Source organism: Eleutherodactylus coqui, chromosome 2 (genome assembly GCF_035609145.1).
Source record: "Eleutherodactylus coqui strain aEleCoq1 chromosome 2, aEleCoq1.hap1, whole genome shotgun sequence".
Taxonomy (NCBI): Eukaryota; Metazoa; Chordata; class Amphibia; order Anura; family Eleutherodactylidae; genus Eleutherodactylus; species Eleutherodactylus coqui.
In genome coordinates this window covers 7,314,865-7,334,511 of record NC_089838.1, presented here as the reverse complement: position 1 = coordinate 7,334,511, position 19,647 = coordinate 7,314,865, and the positions used below count along the sequence as shown (strand labels likewise).

The following is a 19,647-nucleotide window of genomic DNA, read 5'->3' as shown; positions in this document are numbered from 1 at the left end:
GCCCCGCGCGGGGGAGGGGAATCACGTGATCGGGATCGCCGTGGTGGTGACGTCCGCAGCTGCCGGGTCTCCTACATGAGTCCGTGTGCAGCGCGGCCGGAGGACCGTCCAGGGAGGCTTCCATGTACGTATTATTAGGGGGCTCTTATAATGAGTCAGTGGAGGCTCATGGGAATATTTAAAGCTACACACCTCCCCTAACCCATCAGGGTGCTGCATGAAGAGCAATTCCTCGATATAGTGACTCCATATGGGAATTGCGCCCCCTTCTGACTTTGCCGTATGGCTGTCCGGTCGCTTCATCTTTCCTGCCGGCTCCTTGCGTATGTTTTCGTAATTGATTGTAATGCGGTGACCGTGAGCGAAACTGAACACGGATGACCGCGGCGGAGCGCCGATACAGCGCCATTCCTGAGCAGGCGCCACGCTGGACGGCAGAGGTGCTGCACCCGGGTGGAGGCGCGCGGGGCGTAATCTTGCGATGCGAAGGGCGAAGTCCGTGGCGAATCTGTATACAAAATGCGCAGTTTTGTCCGTGATGTAAAATTGCGCCGCGTGTGAATCCGCGCAGATCTAGTCGCACGGCGCCGCCAGATCACATTCCGGCCATATTTACGCAGATGAGAAAACCGTGTTAAGTGCGAGACACTCGCCCTCGCTCGTCGTTGCCCCGCGGGTTCGTTCACGCGGCGTCTGCTTCTTTCGCACAGATCACGGAATAGTTGCGGGCCAGATTTTTGCGCACGTGTAGGGCTTACAGCGAGGGGCGTCCGTGTGCGATGTGAGCGCTGTGCGCCAATCTCTGAACGCCCTATGGTGACACGGTGGCGTTGACTCCTCCGATAACCTTCAGTATCCGGATTAGTCGCTCATATGCGCGGCGGCCACGTGTTCAGTGTCTCTGCTTGCTGTCAGTGAACGCACCCAGAGGCCGCACCCCCTGACCGTTTACAGCAGCTTGCAGTCCGGCCGATCCTCTGTGCTCACTGACAGCAAGCAGAGATGTTGAAGATTGTGAGGAATTGCTGCACAAAGTGGGAGGAGCTGGCGAGCGCCGTGTTGTCACCCGATTGGCCGCGCTCCTGCGCAGTTTCCCCGCTGGACTCACGGGTGTTTTTCTGCTCTTAGTCTGAAGCTCATGAAGAATCTCCTATGAGGATCGTCTGCCATGGACCTCCCGGTGTCGCCCCGCAGAGCAGCCGCCCGCCGCGGGTTCTTGGCGCAGTACACCCATCACCACCTGGTGGTCTTCCTGCTGACATTCTTCAGGTAGGTCCATCCGCTGGGGCGGCTTTATGTTTTAGAACTCCGACATTGTGCCGTTCTTCTGCTGTTCCTCCTGGAAGGCCTTAGTGCTGGGGGAGGGGCGGCGGGGGAGGCCTCTGTGCTGGGGCAGGGCCACATTGGCGAGGGGAATAGTATAAGGCGCTTGATCATTTATTCCTGTATTGCCAGGAGGAGTAACGGAGGAACAACATTAAACAGATGTCTCCGCCGTATTCTGCGCGGTTCTCTGTCCTCCAGCGGTGTTTGGCGTCCTTCCCAGACTCGCTTGTCCGCTCTGACCGGACTTACAGGTTTACCTTCTCGGGGCGTCCCGGACGCCGATCGCATTACCTGCTGTGTCAAACAGAGTGAAGGGCGACCGCGGAGTCTGTTCACTGCAGGGCAGCGCCGGTGTCCTGGCGGTGCTGTAGGCGGGTTTAACCCCTTCCTGCTGCGGCTCTTTGTCTTTGCCGATGACGTATCTACACGGCGGCTTCTTGTGGGACAAGTTGTTTTTCTTCAAAAACCTGTGAATGGGGGAGGGGGGGCACAATTGCGCCATTTTTAGGGGTTGGGGTTGCTTTTATGATGGTGCAGTAAAAACAACCTGTTATCTGCTCTCTGTGTCCGTAAATCACCGGGAAGCAGGTTTATAGGCGCTCGTTGTCGACCGCTGGAACACAAAACAACAAAAACATGAAAAATTAAAGGAGAAGAAAAGCTTTTCACATTTTTTTCTTTGTAAAATCTTTATAAAGTTTTAGTTCTACAAATATAAGACGGAGGAAGAAAATGGCAGCAAAATGGCGTCAGCGCCGCGTTCTCTGTAGATAAATCTCGCATCGCTGCCGCACATTAGTACTTTCTAGGGTTAAAAACGCATCGCCCAAAAATCACAAGTGTCGCCCGTTGCGATAAAAATTAGGTTTCATAGGAAAACATGGGAGAGTAAAAAAACGCAGAAAGATGGAGCGCGCCGCGATTTTTTTTTTTTTTTTTTGCACTCCGCATCGCAAGACTGAAAACATCACTAATGGGAACGAAAGCATTAAAAATCATTGGTTTCATAATTCAGCATTTTTCATCGCTCTCGCGCCCCTCCCCCCAGCACTAAGGCCTCGCACGTTGTCGCTGCCGCTCACGCATCTCATGAGCAAAATGGCAATTTTAATTTTTTTTTGCCGATATTTTCTTGAATGATCCGCGGCAGCTCCGCCTCCAGCCGCTCCGCGATGCTCAGTCCTGTGTAATAGCCCAGGATCGATTATCACTGGGAAGACTTATCAGGCATCCCTACCATCCAGGGGCAGGGGGGTCTGACAGATCCAGACACCCCTGACCGTTGTCTTACTGATCCGGCAGTGCGCTGATGGATCATCGGGAGAACTCCGCAGCCGTATATACCGCACAGTCCTCCCCCTCCCCGGGTGGGGGTTGGGCAGGTCCTCCTCTGTACACACAGGGATAGACAATCGCAAACATCAAAGGTCTTGCAGTAGCAGCAGGTCTGTAGATGTCACCGCAGCTCGAGGGGCCCCGGGGGCGATTTACATGGGGCCGGTATCACTGAACAAACATATTGAGCGATAATCATCCTAAGTAAGTGCAAACAAATCGTACGCAAATTCTGTGACGTTTACGGGAGCCAAGGGGCAAGATGATTAAAATAACCCGCGCAAAACCCGGGGGGCGTGTCTCGCAGAACGGAATTCAATTCCACAGAGTGTCGCTTTTGGCTCCGTAATTTACCTCATGAGGGGTGAATGCCACACAGGAAACTGCAATAAAACCGCCACCAAATGTTCTTTAGCCCCCCCAGGGGACCTGAGCTTGTGGTTGTCCGATCGCTCCTACAGTACGGTGCTGGACTATAGTGTCCCATTATACTGTATGGGAGCCTTCAGAAAGCCCGAGCTGCCAGGACACCCAGACAGCACCCACCATCTCATTGTCAGATTGGGGGCATTTAAAGGGTTAACACCGATCACGGCTGTCAAAGATGGCCGACACCTGCCAAGTATGGAACGGGCTCGGCTCCTAAACCCCCTCCATAGGCGGCCGACGTGCGCCAAAGGGAAGGCGATAAATCTCAAGGATCGTAAAGAGGCTTTTACAACATATTTTGTGTAATTCTTCACTGTTTTCAAGACCTCTGGTTGCTGTCAGGGAATAGAACCTTCATTGTTTAGATGAACAAGCAGGAGAGTAAATGTCTTCGTGATCCTGAAGGGTCTCTCAATTTCCACCCAATAATCCAGAATCTCTGATAATCCGCATCGCCTCACCCCGCCGTCTCTTATGTTCTCGTGTCTTCCTCCCCTCCCAGCTACGCTCTGCTCCACGCGTCCAGGAAGGCGTTCAGTAACGTGAAGGTCAGCATAACCAACCAGTGGACGCCCACCGACCTGAACTCCTCAGCGTATAATGTGGCACCAAACGCGGTAAGACCGATAATCCAGACACGTCCTGATAGTCCGGCTGCTGCCCCTGTTGGTTGTATGAGGTAAAGCGGGGCGTAGGGCAACATGGCAGCAGCGGGGATAAACTGGATGACGTCCTGCCTTTGTCACGGCGGCCATTTTGGTTGTCACACAGCGATCCGTCGGTCTGTTTCCTGTTATATCTTTCTTCTTTCAGACCTGGAACGACAATCATCTCTTCCCCAATCACAAGTCGGCCACCATCTTCCTGGGGTTACTGGACACCATCTTCCTCTTCTCGTATGCCATGGTGAGTCCTCGCTGCTCCACCTACAGTCTGCGCCGATTCCACAGCAGAGCGACGTCTGCTCCGCCTTTGATCCATACGATGGGACACCAAAGAGGTTCACCAGGAACTCTACAGAATGGCCGCCGTCCGTGCCGCCTGCTAGGATAGGTGAACGCCTGACTAGACCAGAGGGGGAGGAACATAGCGCCACACGGTGGGCACCTGGCAGACTTCAGGAACAAGCGCTGTGGCGTTACAGCCCTCGCCTCCGGTCTAGTGATGCGTCCGCCTGTCCTGTCCGTAGAAAACGGATGTCCTGTGTGTAGGGAGCGTCTATGAGGCGGGTCTCTCACGGGCGGTCCGGCTCTGTACCGTCGTGTCCTGCGGATGACCGTGGACGCTCGCCATTGGTCCTGCGCAGTACAGACTTAGAAAAAAAAATGTTGTATTTCTCGTGGCATCGCTAGGCGATCACGCCGCTACCCGCAGCATATCTGCAGGTCGGACGGCCTTCACTGATAATGGAGGCGGTCTGTGATCGTGCCGCGGATCCTCCGTGCGGACGCCGGCCAAGGATTCTGCGATAAGACCGGTCTAAGGGCGCCGCTACAGGAGATCTGCGCGTTACCAAACTTACGGAAATAAGCCCATTGTCTCCTCTTGCAGCACGCCGTCTTTTTCTGCGAGATCGCGGATATTTGCTATGGACGAATTAAACGTAGCGTCCCGCTCGCACGCAGAGGCGCCTTTTATGCAAATGCGTTTTTTTTTTTTTTCTTATTGAAACAACCTGCAGTTTTGGTGCGTATTACACGCGGCGGGGGGCCGCAGAGGCGAACGGGCCACCGAACGCAGAGGGACCGGCGTATTTGGCATCAGAGCGGTCTCTGCGCATTTTTTTCATTACTTGTTTTTTTAACGTGAATGTTGAAACCGCATCGCACAGAAATCACGTGGGGGGCCTGACAGTCACCGGGATCTACTATGTGTCGCCTCTGGATCTAACGCTCTGTCTGCACACAGGGGCTCTTCATCAGCGGGATCGTCGGTGACCGGTTGAACATGCGCTACGTCCTCACCTTCGGCATGTGCTCCTCGGCAGTAACGGTACGTCAGGATGTTTATAGTACGTGTTTCTATGTAGGGCGGAGCTGACCGGCAGCCATAACTGCATGAAGAGCTGGCCTGGATCTACATCACCAAGGTATTACCCAGAACTGTTTGGGGAGTGCGCTTGTATGAGATTGCTTTCCCACAAACGGCGCCACCTTTGTCTAGTGGCTGTGTCCAGTACTGCAACTTTCAACTTAAAGCAACCGTTTGGTTTTGGAACAAAATTCTGTCCCGGGACCAGAGGGGGGTGAAGGTGTTATATTACCTGCAGCCAGGGGAGTAACTAAAGGCTCAGGGGCCCTGATACAAAAGGTGAGCTGGGGCCCCCCACTCTATCTGTACCCGTACCCATACCTAAACCATGCTGCACAGAGACATAACTTGAAGCTCCCGGGCCCCGATGCAAAACTTGTAACAGGGCCCCCAACTATAATGCTTTACTCATAGTATTGGGCTCCCTATATGGAGAAGAGAGGCCTTATGGGCCCCCTAAGGCTCCTGGGCCCGGGTGCAACCGCATCCCCTGCATCCTCTATAGTTACGCCCCTGCCTGCAGCTGCTCTTCTTGCCGTCCCTTCAGCTCCTGTTTTTGGCCATCTTAGACAGACTCGCCCTCCCAGTGCTTTGGCGGTGTTAGACTTCTTTTGCGCTATACTTGCTCTGTGATTGGCCAGAGCTGCTCATGTGACCGGAAGCCGTGCACAATGTGTATTAGGTAGGTAGACAATTGCTGCAGCCCTCTCGGGCAGCTGAAATTGGCAATGGGAGTAGAAGAATAGAACAACTGCATGTTGTATAACCCCCGACCCTTCATGTCCCAGGGCAGAATTTAGCCTCAAAGCTGGAGGGTCACTTTAGAGAGACTTTACTAGCCAAGACGTTTATTCCCTATCCACAGGATCCCTACTTAATGGCTAGGACCCCCAGAAAACCCTTGTGAGTGAATGCAATACCAGGTACAACCACCGGAGTGGAATAGCACTGTTCTGTGGGAATTGGTCCTTTTCTGCAATCTCATAAAACTCATTTAATCCCTTCCTGCCCCCGGATGTAAATGTACGTTCTGGCTGGGAAGCAGTTATCATAAATTGAAATAAAACTTATGTCCTATGGATGGTGCCAGCCCAGAAACCGAGCCTGCGCCATCTGCAGCAGGAGCCGGCTGTGACTGACAGCAGGGGTTGATAAGAACATGGATCCCCGCTGTCACCCACTTACATGCTGTGATCAGTGTTAATTGTGACATGTGCAGGGCTGACTAAGGGAGGGTGCTCCCTCTGTGATGTCATTGGCCCTCCGCCATGTAACCACAGGGGTCCATGGTTTGTTATGTCAACCGCACGCCAGTCAATAGTGTCTGGGTCTGCTATGGCCTGTGATCACTATCATTAGCGATAATGCATTGCAGTATGGAAGTACTACAATGTATTATCAGAGCGATCATAAAATCACAGGTTCAAGTCCCCTACTGGGACATAAAATGCTAATTCAAAAATAAAATAAAAAACGTAATAAACAAACCAAATGATGGGCGGACGAGTAGAGCTTCCTGTAGAAAGGAGAAGGATCCTCTTGGTCAGAAGGTTTCCCGGCATGTTGGTAAATCTCCGTCATCTCATCTGTGGCGGCCTCTGAGTCTAGCGGAACGTCATTCTACCTGTATGGAACTGTATCAGCACCTCAATATCGCCCCCTCCTGCCGCTGGTGTAACTGCCGTTCTCCTCTCCCCTTTGTTATCAGATGTTCGTTTTCGGCACGGTCACCGAGTGGCTGCACTTCTACAACAAGATCTTCTACTGCCTCCTGTGGGTGATTAATGGACTTCTGCAGTCAACGGGATGGCCCTGCGTGGTGGCCGTCATGGGAAACTGGTTCGGGAAAACTGGGTAGGCCTTTATTTAACCCCTACAAGGCTGAGGTTGTTTATGCGCTAAAGGGGTTATCCTGTGTGTTTAAAAAAAAAAAACACACAAAAGTGAAAATCAGATCTGCACAATACAAATGAATATGTCCACGGATTAAAATCAGTCCTTTTGTCACTGACCAAAATCGGGCATGCTCGTCTGAGTACGCCTTTAGAAGGGTCTCTTGACAGTGAGATGATCACAGATTGTCCCCAGTGATCAGCTCTGACCTGTAGGGAAACCTGCCTGTAAGTGTTCGGTTTCCCTGCAGCACCACTACAGGAGAAAGGAGGTATTACACTTTGCCCAATCATATCAGTGGGTGTAATGCTGGACATGATGGGTCCTCCAGAGCAAGAGGCGGTCTTTATAGCACCTTTTACTCTTTGGTCACAGACCGTCAGCCTCTTCATTCTAGTAATTAGTGAGGGTCCCGATGGGTGAAGACTAGAATACCCCTTTAACATGACCGAATTCCTGAGTGACGGTCCCTGCTGTTCCAAAACATAATAAGATGTGTGACTGAGCTGAGGAGGTGACCTCTTCCTGTCTTCCCTTCCCTTACAGACGAGGGGTGGTGTTTGGGCTCTGGAGCGCGTGTGCCTCTGTTGGAAATATTTTGGGGGCCTTCCTTGCATCATCGGTACTGAAGTATGGATATGAGGTATGTAGACGTCTGCTTAATAAATCCCATATATGCACTGAACGGCCACTTTATTAGAGAACCTCAGCGTTGTGGTGTGGAGTCCACGAGGTGATGAGATCGTTCTGCAGGAATATCGGCCCCTGCGGACAGGAAGCTTCTTGTAGTCACCACATTTACATGGAGGTACTTGCATGTTCTGACCAGCTGACAGGAAGGGGTCAGCGATTCATGCTGCTTGTGCCAAATTCTGACTCCCATCAGCAACAGAAATCTGGATCCATCTGACCAGGGGATGTTTCTCCGCTGTTCAGTGATACAAGTTTTGCGCTCTTTTGCCCGCTGGAGTCTTTCTGTTTCTCACAATGGTGCTGGATCTGGTCGTCTGCTGTTATAGCCCGTGCCAGTTGTCCGTCTGGGCGCCAGCATTGTATTTGGCTGCAATTTCATCAGAGCGATTCCTGACCTCCTCCTCTGACTCCTTTCGGGGATGAGTTGTTTCCATTTACAGGACTTTTTTTTTTTGCTGGACGGTTTTACTTGGTCACGCCATTCTTGGTATACTCTCCACACCGCCGCACATGAAAGCCCCGCAAGGTTGGCAGTGCAATCCTGACTAGTCTAACACCAATGACCCCACCTCGTTGGAAGTCGCTCCGATCGCTGGATTTTCCATCTAATATGGAGTCACACTGAAACTGGTCCACGGAAAACTTGCCACGTGATTTTATGCTTTGGGGTCACAGAGAATTTCCACCCAGGGAAGCGCCAGTTATGAAAGGGCTCCGGTCTCTAATAAGGTGGCCAGTCAATGTATGTAGATGACATGTGTGACATTCTTTTTATGACTCCGTCCAGTCATACGGCCCCGGCACTGGATGGTTGGGTGTAGCTGGCCACAGACCTAAGATACCTGTGCGCCATCTTCCCCCAGTGCTGTGGTATCACCACAGATGGGGCTGAGGTTGCTATTGCACCCTGGTGCCTGTAGGGGCAGCGATGCAGAGTGTATGTAAATCACATTGCTGTCGCGTCTGTCTCCTCAGTACGCCTTCCTGGTGACGGCCTCCGTGCAGTTTGCCGGAGGGTTGGTTATATTCTTTGGTTTGGTGACGACCCCGAAAGAACTGGGTAAGTTGGTGGAATGGTGCGGGAACACGATGACCTTTTGCGTACAGCCTTCCTCTAAATGTTTCTTATTCGCAGGTCTGCCTGATGCTGGAGAGGAGGAGAGCGCAGAACAGGAGGAGGAGGAGGCAAACCGACCCCTCATCGGCGGGGACAACGAGGGCGACAGCGAGTCAAGTTATTCCATTCAGGCTCCTGATACCGAAGTGCAAACCAAAGCGATCGGCTTCATACAGGCCTGCTGCCTGCCCGGAGTATTACTGGTGAGCAATCATCTGGAGTTACAGCCTTTAATATACTCCAGAGCTGCACTCACAATTCTGCTGGTTGTTGTTGGACACGCCTATAAAGCATTTTCATCTTTCTAGATCGCAACTAACATTAATTAGGATTCCTAATTCTTGTCTTTTTTAGTGTTCATTCAGTGACCAGTAGGTGGCAGCAGTTAGGCTGTTCTGTAGGAGTTTATTGCAGGCTTACCTATGCTTTGTGCTCACCGCTCTCCTGTCTCGTTCGCAGTATTCTCTGGCCTACGCCTGTCTGAAGTTGGTCAACTATTCCTTCTTCTTCTGGCTCCCCTTCTACCTGAGCGAGAACTTCCAGTGGAAGGAGGCGGAGGCCGACCGGCTGTCTATCTGGTACGACATAGGAGGAATCATAGGTGAGTAATTATGTATGAGCTGTTAATCGGCCTGTTCAGCCTTACATGTCCACCGAACGCCTCTTTATTAAAGGACCTGACCTGACGCTTACCTGTATGAATATTATCCCCGTGACCCCGGGGGGCAGTATAAAACCATGTGATAAGTTTTCCGTGGATCAATATGGTTTGGAACATACAGCGATCTGAGCGATGTCATCGGTGCTAGACTAGCCGGGATTTCACTGCCACCCCTGCGGGGTTTTCTTGTCAGTGATGTGGAGAGTATACAGAGAAATGTTTGATATAGGAAAACATCCAGCGAAAGGAGATCCTGTTAACGGGGAAATCTCATCACAAAAAGGGGTCAGAGGAGGATGTCAGGAATCGTTATGGTGAACAGACACTGTGGCCCCAAAAGAACCGCTGGTGCTCCGAGCACAAAACTAGTCATTCCTTAGCATGCACGGGCTATAACCGCAGGCGACCAGTTCCAGCACCATTGTGTCTAACAGAAAGGTGTGACTCCAGCGGGCAAAAGAGCGCAAAACTTGTATCACTGAGCAGCGGGAAAACATCTCCTGCTCAGACGGGCCCAGATTTGTGTTGCTCCGCGCTGATGGGAGGTCAGAACGAATTGATGATCCCTTCCTGTCCTGGAGTAATGGTGTGGATGATGTTCTCTGGGTCCTCTGATACCAATGCTGCTACAAATGTATGTAGTTCTGAAAACCAAAGGAGTCCAATGTGCCACTAGATGGGGTCTCTAATAAAGTGGCCATTCAGTATAGATCAATAGTTTCCACCTGCGGCTCTGCAGCAACTAGAGAGCCTCAGGTTAGAGACCGCTGCTGGAGATTAGGTAAAATTTAATGCCCGGGGCCTAATTCACATTACTCCAGAAATGGCCAGTGTCTACCATTGAAGTTTAGCCCCATTCACTTGAATATTGCAGTACCAGACACAGCCACTAGACTAGAATGGCGCTATTCCCTAAAGAGTTGGGGCAGTAGACCTTTTATTTGCTGGGAAGAAGATCTTTGTGTTCACCCCCCCTGACTGTCTTGTCCGCCTTCCAAAGGAATTGTCTGGTTGTAAAGTGTAGACAAGTTGGTCATAAGAGTCCTCTGTACGGCGCAGACTCCCCCGGTGGTCCATACTGATGACCTCTGTCATTACCCTGCTTAGTAACTTCCTTAACCCCGTATCAGTATGTCTTGGGTGCGCAGTATTGGTATGGACCGGGGCTGAGCTCATTCCATGCACGGCCGGTGTCGGCTGTCTCTGACAGCAACGGCCACCATCAGCTTCGGGCTAATCAAAGCTGTTAGGCCGTTGACAGCATCATTTAAATGCCCCCTTGCAGTGAGATTGTGGGTTCTGTTCAGTTATCAAGGCTGCTGGGGGCTGAAGGCCCCCCTGGACTGCCATGCATCTCTACCTATTAAAACAAGCCTGTGGCACGTCTTAATACAATGCCGGCAGAAATGGTCTAAGCGATCCAATGATGGCAAGTTCAAATACCCTATGGGAACTTAATGTGTAAACGAGAGACAGCGTTCTGGTCCCTCGCCCTGGTGTCCGGCCCTGCTGCAGGCTTCCGTATCCTGAACGCCGACAGAGCATTGTTTTCCCGATAGCGAGGCATAAATACCCCGCCTCCAGCAAGCAATTGCTCTGATTGGTTCATTGAGCGCCACGTCAAGCAATCGCAACTATTCATTGAATGACATTGAACGCTGTCTACTAGGTGAGTATTAATTTTTTTTTTTTCATGTAGTGTAGCTAGGGCTTATTTTCAGGAGAGGGCGTGTATTTCAAGTGACCCACCCCTGCCGAAAATAAGGGTAAGTCTTACTATCAGGGTAGGTCTTATTTTTGGGGAAACACAGTATATGACTCCTACAAGGTAAAAAAAAAAAACTAAAATGTTCTGTTTTTTTTCCTTCTGTATCGTCCTCTAGGTGGCACTATCCAAGGATTTATCTCTGACTTGATGAAGAAGAGGTCCCCCGTCTTGGCCATTAGTCTGCTGCTTGCTGTAGGCGCTCTGTTTGGATACAGCCGTGAGTTATTTCTTGTCTCTTCAGTGTGTGAGGGGATGCCAGTAAGTACACTGTTCCGCCAGAAGTAAATGGCCGCAAGTGTTTCGTATTTATTTCCGTATGTCAATATTTAGTGGAGTCCTTTGGCTCTAATGACATCGGATACTCTCTGTGGTATACTTTCGATTAACGTCTGACACACTTAAGCTGGTGTTTCCCTCCATTCATCCTGCAAATGTCTGGCGAGTTCTCTCAAAGATGATGGATGCTGTTTATATTTCCTGACCCGACTTCCCAGTTTTTTTCCAAAGATGTTCAGTAGGATTCAGCTGGGACTCTGTGCAGCCGGTCCAATCGTGGAACATCCATATCCTCAAACCAACATAAACCAGTGTTGGATTTGTGACAAGGCGCGTTGCCTTGTTGGAAGTATGGCCGACCATTCCCAGAGTCTTGCCACATTGTCAGCAGCACATCATATGTCGAGGTCATTTCCGAGTTCATGGTGGTTGTCAGTACAACCAACAGACATAAACCATCCACGTAGAACATCTCTGGACCATAACTAAACCTCCACCGTACTTACCTCTTGGCACAACACACTTGGGCAGGCAGCGTTCCCCCGGCTCCTCCACACCCGGGTATTGCCATCTGATTTGAAGATGGAGTAGTGTGAGTTAGTCTTCTACTGTTGCTCCACTTCCCAGTGATGACGCTCCGCGCACCTTTGTAGATGGGCTGATGTTCTTTGAGAGAACTCGCCAGATGTTTGCAGGATGAATGGAAGGAAATAGCAGCTGAAGTGTATCAGACGTTAGTAGAAAGTGTTCCACGTAGAGTGTCCAACGTCATTACAGCCAAACGAGCGCCTCTAAGTATTAACCTATGGAAATAAATACGACTTCTCGTTCTTGCTGAGGTGTCCAATCACTATTGGTAGGCTGGTGTAGATGGGACGCTAGTATTAACCCTTTCCAATCCACTGTCTGACGTCTAAAGACATTCTGATTGAAGGCTGTACAGTTTCCGATGTCGGAAGACGTCCGGCAGGGTATTCTTACTGTATATTACTGGCTGCTCTGTTGTCGGGGGCCTCTCCAGCATGTCCAATACCGCAATACTGGCTCTAGCCAGCAGGTGGCGCCATTGTATAATGGCAGAAAGAAAAAAACCCCTAGGAAACCCTGAATACAAAATTGGATTGCAAAGGGTTAAGTAAACTATTCCATACTGGTGTGAAGGCGCTTTTAGACGGAACGATTATCTTTCAAAAAATTGCTCTGTGAAGGATAATGGATCGGTCTAAGGGCGAGCGAACGACTGAATGACCAACAGGAATCGCTGACTTTGTGGTCGTTCGTTTTATACAGCCATGGTCGGCTTATCGTTCGGTGTCACCGGCGCTCGTTCCGTCCCTCTCAGTCACTTATACAGCGATTGGGAAAGACTGAACAATCCTCATTGGGCCAACAATGTATCTACCTAAACGGGCGGCAGGAGCGAACGAACTGGCGATGATGTCACTCCCGCGAACTAGCGATGATGTCACTCCCTCGAACTAGCGATGATGTCACTCCCTCATTCAACGGAGAATCTGATCCTCTAATGAGTCCCTTACAGGGACTATTCTCCAGGTCAGAACTGGGTGTGTTTGATGTGGCAAACAGAAAAGGGAAGCAGATAAGATATATCGCCCTCTTTGTGGTTTCTCTTGAGATTAGGAATAGTTATATAAACAGTTTGTGTCGCTCATCCTGTGGTTTAACTGATTAGTGACCGATGCTTGTTGGGCCACGTTTATACTAGCTGTGTCTGGTGTAGGGTTTCCTTATCTTCTAGTGCAAGGCCATATGAGTCTAATGGTCGTCTTCAAAGGGCCTGGTGTAACTTTAAGACTGTATAGTGCTTCCCCCCCACAATGGCTCCAGTAGCAATAGTGTCCCCTATATAGGCCCAAGTAGTAATAAGTGACCCGCCAACTTCATAGTAGTCCCAGTAGTAAAAGCGACCCTCTGGCCAGGTAGCCTCCCCAGAGGCATTCCACACACCGGGCCTGCAGCTCCGGTATGGCGGATTCGGGCCGCGGTCCTTAGGTTTCGCATTAGTTGTGCAGAACTTTTCTTGGTTTGATACGTTTTTTTGTTGTCGTTTGGTAACTGCAGTTTTCTGTTTTTCCTCTTTCCAGGTTCTCCAAACAGTAAGCCGATCAACGCTCTCCTCATGACCATTACAGGTACGGCTGCGCGGTCGCATCTCGCTGCATGTCCGCCATGTGTTTACTTCCAACTTCGGCAGATGTGTAGTGTGGCACATAGGACGCAGGGGCTGGCAGTAGAGTGGGGCATAAACAACCTACGCTTCCCCAGTTGCACTCAGATGTCTCCTTCAGTTTGATGTAAAGGGTTAAAAGATGCCGAATAACAAGTTTAATGCCAGGGAAGGTTAACGAGTTGCTGTGGCTCCCGTAATCTACGCTGAACGGCCCCTTTATTAGACCCCCGGCCCTCTTATTGGCACTTCCCGGTTTGGTAATTCTCCCCGTGACCCCGGAGTGCGGCATAAAATCACATGGCAAGTTTCCCGTGGATCGGTTTCAGTGTGAATCCACATTAGATGGAAGATCCAGCGATCGGAGCGACTTCCAACGAGGCCGGTCATCGGCGCTAGACTAGCCGGGGCCGGGATGTCACTGCCGACCATGTGGGGTTATCTTGTGTAACAACATGAAGAGTATACAGAGAATGGTGGAATTGAGGAAAGCATCCGATGAAAGGGGATCCTGTGGACAGAAAAAATTAGTCACTGAAAGGGGTCAGAGGAGGATGTCAGGAATCGTTCTGACTAACAGGAGCTGCACAGTCCAGCAAACCGCAGTTACATGAATCCAGATTTCTGTTGCTGATGGGAGGTCAGAATTTGGTGCATGAATCGATGACCCCTTCCTGTCAGCCGGTCAGAACATGCCAGCACCACCGTCTAATCTGCAGCGATTACAAGAAGCTTCCTGTCCGCAGGGGCCGGTATTCCTGCCATTTCAGCTCCTAGTTGAATCTACACCACGATGATCTGCTGCGGTTCTGAAGGCCAAAGGAGTCCAATGCGCTACTAGATGGGGGCTCTAGTAAGGGGTGTCTGTCCCATGGATATTCTATTAAGGGGTTAACTCCTGGTCGTAGTCCTTTTATCACCTCCTGTCCTGTAATATAATCGGACCGTCCCTGAAGTCTGATAACGTGTGTTTTCAGTGCGATGCCTCTGGGGGTGCGGGTAGTTCGGTCCGGCTTCATCCTGTTCATAGGATATATTATACTGCTGCTCTATGCGCTCTGCAGGTAAGTGGACACATGTAGGGCGTCACATCAGCCATGTTTCCTCACACCGCCCCTTCTAGTCATCTTGAATGCTGGGAGTTGTCGCAGCGCCACCGGCCGGTGCAGTAGGTCGTAGATGCAATATCCAGACTATAAGTATGTGTGTTTGTTCGTAGGGTTCTTCATCGGGGGTCCCTCCAACATGATCAGCTCAGCAATCTCTGCGGATCTCGGGCGCCAGGAGATGGTACGAGGCAGCAGCGAGGCTCTGGCCACCGTCACCGGCATCGTGGATGGGACGGGCAGCGTTGGAGCCGCTTTAGGCCAGGTACGTCTGTCTGTAGGAGCGAGGACAAGGACGGATTAACATTACACTAGAGCTTTGCGCATGTCTCCAACAACTGGCGGATGAACGATCGTTCGGCCGATAGCTGGCTGGCTCTGCCATACGTGTGAAACTTGGCTCAGCTGAACGCTCATGTGTTTAGGGAGGTAAGTCACAGCCAGGGCTCATACACGCAGGCTTATACACGCAGGCGGGATTTTTCTGTTTGAGAACGGACCGAACTCAAACAGAAATCGAATGCATTGATTGTATTTACAGGAGCGTGTTTAGACGGATAGTAGGGGAGAAAAGGTTGTGTTTTTTTTTCCTCGTTTGTTTTTAACGCACCCCTTGGCTCCAATGGGAGTTTTTTTTATTGCACCTATTGGGCGGTTTTCCTTTTTCCACAAGCATTAATAACTGCACTCAGATGACAGTCGTGATTAAAAAAAATCAAACTCTCATGAACCATCGGTCTGTTTTTTACGGATCATGTTCACCTGTGTGAATAAGGCCTCAAACAGCTTTGGCGGCGGCTTACCTCCTGGCGAACAATAGGAGCGGGTGTTGAAATTCAGCGTCCTTTAATCCTGCTTTCCTCCAACATTGCCTGTCAGGGAAAAGGTTGAGCCGCTCCGATAAACATTAGTCTTCTGAACCTGCCGTCATCCAGACAACTGGAGTCTAATGTTTATGGGAGCCTTAAAGGGACTGTCCAGTTGTAAGCTGCTGGTAGCCTATCCTCAGGATAGGTTTGGCAAGGTTCTGTCACCAGGGACCCCTGCTAATCAGCTGTTCTCTAGGCAGAAGCATTTGTGCGCTGAGCTGATTTTTTTTCAGGAGGCAGACAGCCCCATTCTTATTGCAGTGGCCAGGCTTGGCATTGCAGTCCAAAGTCCCATTGAAATGAATGGGAACTTAGCATGTAATACCAAGCCTGACCACTGCAGTGAGAATGGACCTGTCTGCTTCCTGCAGGAATTCACATCAGTCCAGAGAACAGCTTATCTGCTGGGTGTCAAGGCTGCTAGACTCCCACCAATCTACTATTGATGACTTCTCCTGAGGATGGGCCATCAATAGTTTAAAACTGGACAACTCCCTTTAAGGTCCACATCTGCACCATAGCAAGTAACCTACTGTAGAGAATACCCGCTGTGCCTATGCAATGTACCGGTATGGTCTTCGGTGGCCAAACACAGGATAATGGGTGATCAGTGGCCATAAATAAGTGGCTACTGAACCCTTAATGCTCTGTGGGGTAAGTTCTTTCATGCCTGATGCCACACAGTTACATCTTGGTGATCGCACAACTGCAGGCGGGCGTTCAGGAAACCACAGTGACAGCCCAAGGATCGGGCTTAAGTGATCGACCGCCTTAGATGCTGCAGATTCTAATGATAGTGCCTCTATGCGGTGTAAGGCAGGGGGCGCTCTCTGTACATGCGGCTGTGACCACACACATTACCATAGACTTAGCTGATGTTTCGCTGTGGCGAGCCCAATGTAATGCCCCATGGCGGATCTGGTTATGACTCTCTGCTATAACATGCAGGTCCTGGTGTCGGTGATACAAGGTGCCTTGAACTGGATTTGGGTCTTCTACTTCTTCATCCTCATGGTAAGAAGATTTATTAATACGTTTCCTCTGATATTTGATGTTTTCAGGTTTCATGATCAGTCAACTTCTCCTGCAGCGCCCCCACAGGAAACATGAGTCATTACATGGTGCCTATTGAAATCAATGGGACAAGTAGGGTCTTCCAGACTCTGGACCCAATGACCCTGGAGGTCCCTTCCAACCATTCTATGGTTCTAAGGCTGGTGACATCACAGAGGGTGCGCCCTTCTTCTGTGAACCATTTACGTGTCGTGATCCGTGTTGGCATGTTAGGTGTTAACAGCGTGGATCAGTCTTCTCGCCGATCCCCGCTGTTGCAGCGAGAGATCAACTGTCAGCCAAGATGAGACTTCAGCGGGCAAAAGGGTGCAAAACCCGTATCGCTGAGCAGCCGAAAAACCTCTCCTGGTCAGATGGGTCCAGATTCTGTTGCACCGTTGTGATGGGTCGGAACGTCAAAACCTCAATCTGCGGCAACTACGAGAGGCTTCCCGTCCGCAGGGGCCGATGGTCCTGCTGAACTATTTCATTACCTAATAGTATCTACACCATGAGGAATTGCTAAGCCTAAGGGGGTCCAACTAGATGGGGGTCTCTAATATAGTGGCGATTCGGTGTATATGTGTGTGTGGGGTCTGTCCCCGCCAACCGCAGGGGCCACAGCTTCCAGGTTTATTAAAATGGTCTATGAATGCCTCCTCTTCATCCTCTTCTGTTCTCCGCAGACCGTCCTGACCATCCTCTTCATCATTCCACTCATCATCCGGGAGATGAGACCAGCTTGGAGGGACAGGCGGACGTCGCGGCTCGCAGGGTGACAATTACTTTCCATGACTGACGTTGGTACCAATAAAAGACATCCGGCGTCCTCGCTGCGAAGGTGAAGCCGAAACGCGCCGAACGGAAAAACAGGAGGGATTACAAATTGCGGATTATTTTTGCCGGTTTGGGAAGCAATTTTTTAAGCTGTTCTTTATAAGACAAGTTGAAGCCGTCCAGGACTGTTTTCTCCTTTTTGTTTTATGTTTCTCATAGTTTTAATGTTTCTGTGGATCAGAAGATGGATCATTCGGTCGTTTCCTCCCCCGTTACTGCCGGCTCCTCCCACACTGTTGGGGGGGGGGGCGGACCGCTGTACACTACATGTAGCGCAGTATCCAACCGTTTACTGAGACGTTTACTGGTAACTTCTGTTTCTGGGACACTTTGATTTTATTTATTTTTCTTACGTTTTTTTGGCTTGTGGGAATTTTTTTTTTCAATTTCTTCTCTGAATGTCAAGATTGAACTTTTTGAAACTTGAGATTTGACTCTTTTGCTGATAACTCTGCCGTGTGTTTTGCTCCAGAAGGGGAAAAAAAGTTCTCGCTGACACTTTATATAAATGTTTCGCGGTGGCGGTGGTGAACCTGACGTTGGATTGGGTGATTGTACTGACCTCTAGACTTTTAAGTGACCTTTTTTTACAATTTTTTTTTTTTTTTTGAGTGACACTCTTTCAGCCTTTGACCTCTGCTGTCCCCCGCCCCCGCTCAGCGCTCACAGGGGCGTATTTAGTGTTTAATCAATGTGTATTGTAATATATACAAAGATGGGACATGCCAGTGGGGGGGATTCAGTACTCCATGATCCGTGTGAGTGGGGCCTCCGTTCTGTATCCTTTTGCCCCATTACACTTCACCAATCACAGCTTTACAATCTACAATTACGAAGTTTGTCCACTTTTTTCTTTTGAACCATAGAGACCTGGTTGGGGGTCCGGGTGCTGGGATGAGGTGGGTGCAGCGCTGTGCCTGTTGGGCCGTGTACGTTACTCTTCAGCTGTTCTCAGCCACTGAGGACCGGCTCTTGGAACTAGTCTATAGACTTCTGTGGGCCCGTCTTCAGCTGCAGAGTGCTGTGAAGGGGCAGAGCGCTGCGGTGCCTTCATTCCAGCAATCGGTGGATCCCCACTGATACGTTTGACACGTGTTTATGACTTGTCGGAAGTGCAGTTAGGCCGGGTTCACACGGGGCGGATTTGCCGTGGAAGTTCACTGCGGCAAATCTGCCTGCGGCCGCTAATCCCACGATTGGCCAGCCATGTGGATGAGATTTGTCAAAGATCTCGTCCACACAGGACGGCCAATCCAGCGCAGCAAAGCCGGCATTAGCCAATGGCGCAGCGCGAATTCCCCCGCCGCAGCATATCTATTTTTTTCTTTTTCTCCGGTGCAGCCGTGCCCCTCTCTATGGGAGCGCCGGCCGCAACGGAAAAGCATGCGCCAAGCCTCTTCAAAACCTGCAGCTAAGTGCCGCGGGGTTTGAAGCTGCGTTTTTCCGGTTGAAATCTTGCAATGTTTCGCTGCGACAAAACCGCGAGATTTCTGCGGCAAATATGACCCTGTGACCCCCGCCTTCCGGGCACCGCTTTGTGTTTACACAGTTGTGGCCAAAGGTCCTGACCGACGACACAAAGTGGTTTTCACAGAGTTTGCTGCTTCATCGTTAGATGTTTTCGTCTGCTGTTTCTATGGTTACGGACGTACAATTATAAGGATTGCAGAAGTGTTTAAACGTTTATTGACAAATACATGAAGTTTAAGCAAAGCCTCAGTATTCACAGCATTGACCCTTATTTTGCTATTTGCCCCGGCGTGCTGGATATCGACTCCTGCGCCAAATCCTGGCAGCTCCTCCTTCCTCATCAGTGCTTGGCACTTAGCACAATCTCTGTGTTTTGGTTTGTTCACCCGCTGTTTGAGGATTCCCAATGGGATTGAGATCAGAGGAGTTTCCTGGCCATGGACTCACTATGTCTGTCTTATTCACCGAGCCGCTTGGTTACCGCTATTACCTTATCACATGGTGATGGATAAAGCATCGCTCCGGATCGGCTGGGAGGAGGCTCAGTCACCATTCTTTATTCATGGCGGCGTTCTTAGGCCGCCTTCACACTTGC

General features: G+C 50.4%; 1 protein-coding gene across 1 annotated transcript; it reads left to right on the top strand.

The window, feature by feature from the left end:
• Positions 1 to 18,411, top strand: SLC37A3 (solute carrier family 37 member 3). Its single transcript, XM_066590240.1, has 15 exons — positions 1 to 124; positions 1,129 to 1,269; positions 3,593 to 3,707; positions 3,904 to 3,996; positions 4,999 to 5,082; positions 6,830 to 6,975; positions 7,561 to 7,657; positions 8,683 to 8,767; positions 8,843 to 9,027; positions 9,284 to 9,425; positions 11,369 to 11,470; positions 13,635 to 13,682; positions 14,937 to 15,088; positions 16,641 to 16,706; positions 17,432 to 18,411. The coding sequence occupies exons 2-15, from the start codon at positions 1,169 to 1,171 to the stop codon at positions 17,522 to 17,524; spliced, it is 1,509 nt and encodes a 502-aa protein (XP_066446337.1). The 5' UTR covers positions 1 to 124; positions 1,129 to 1,168; the 3' UTR covers positions 17,525 to 18,411.
• Positions 18,412 to 19,647: the final 1,236 nt, after the last annotated feature.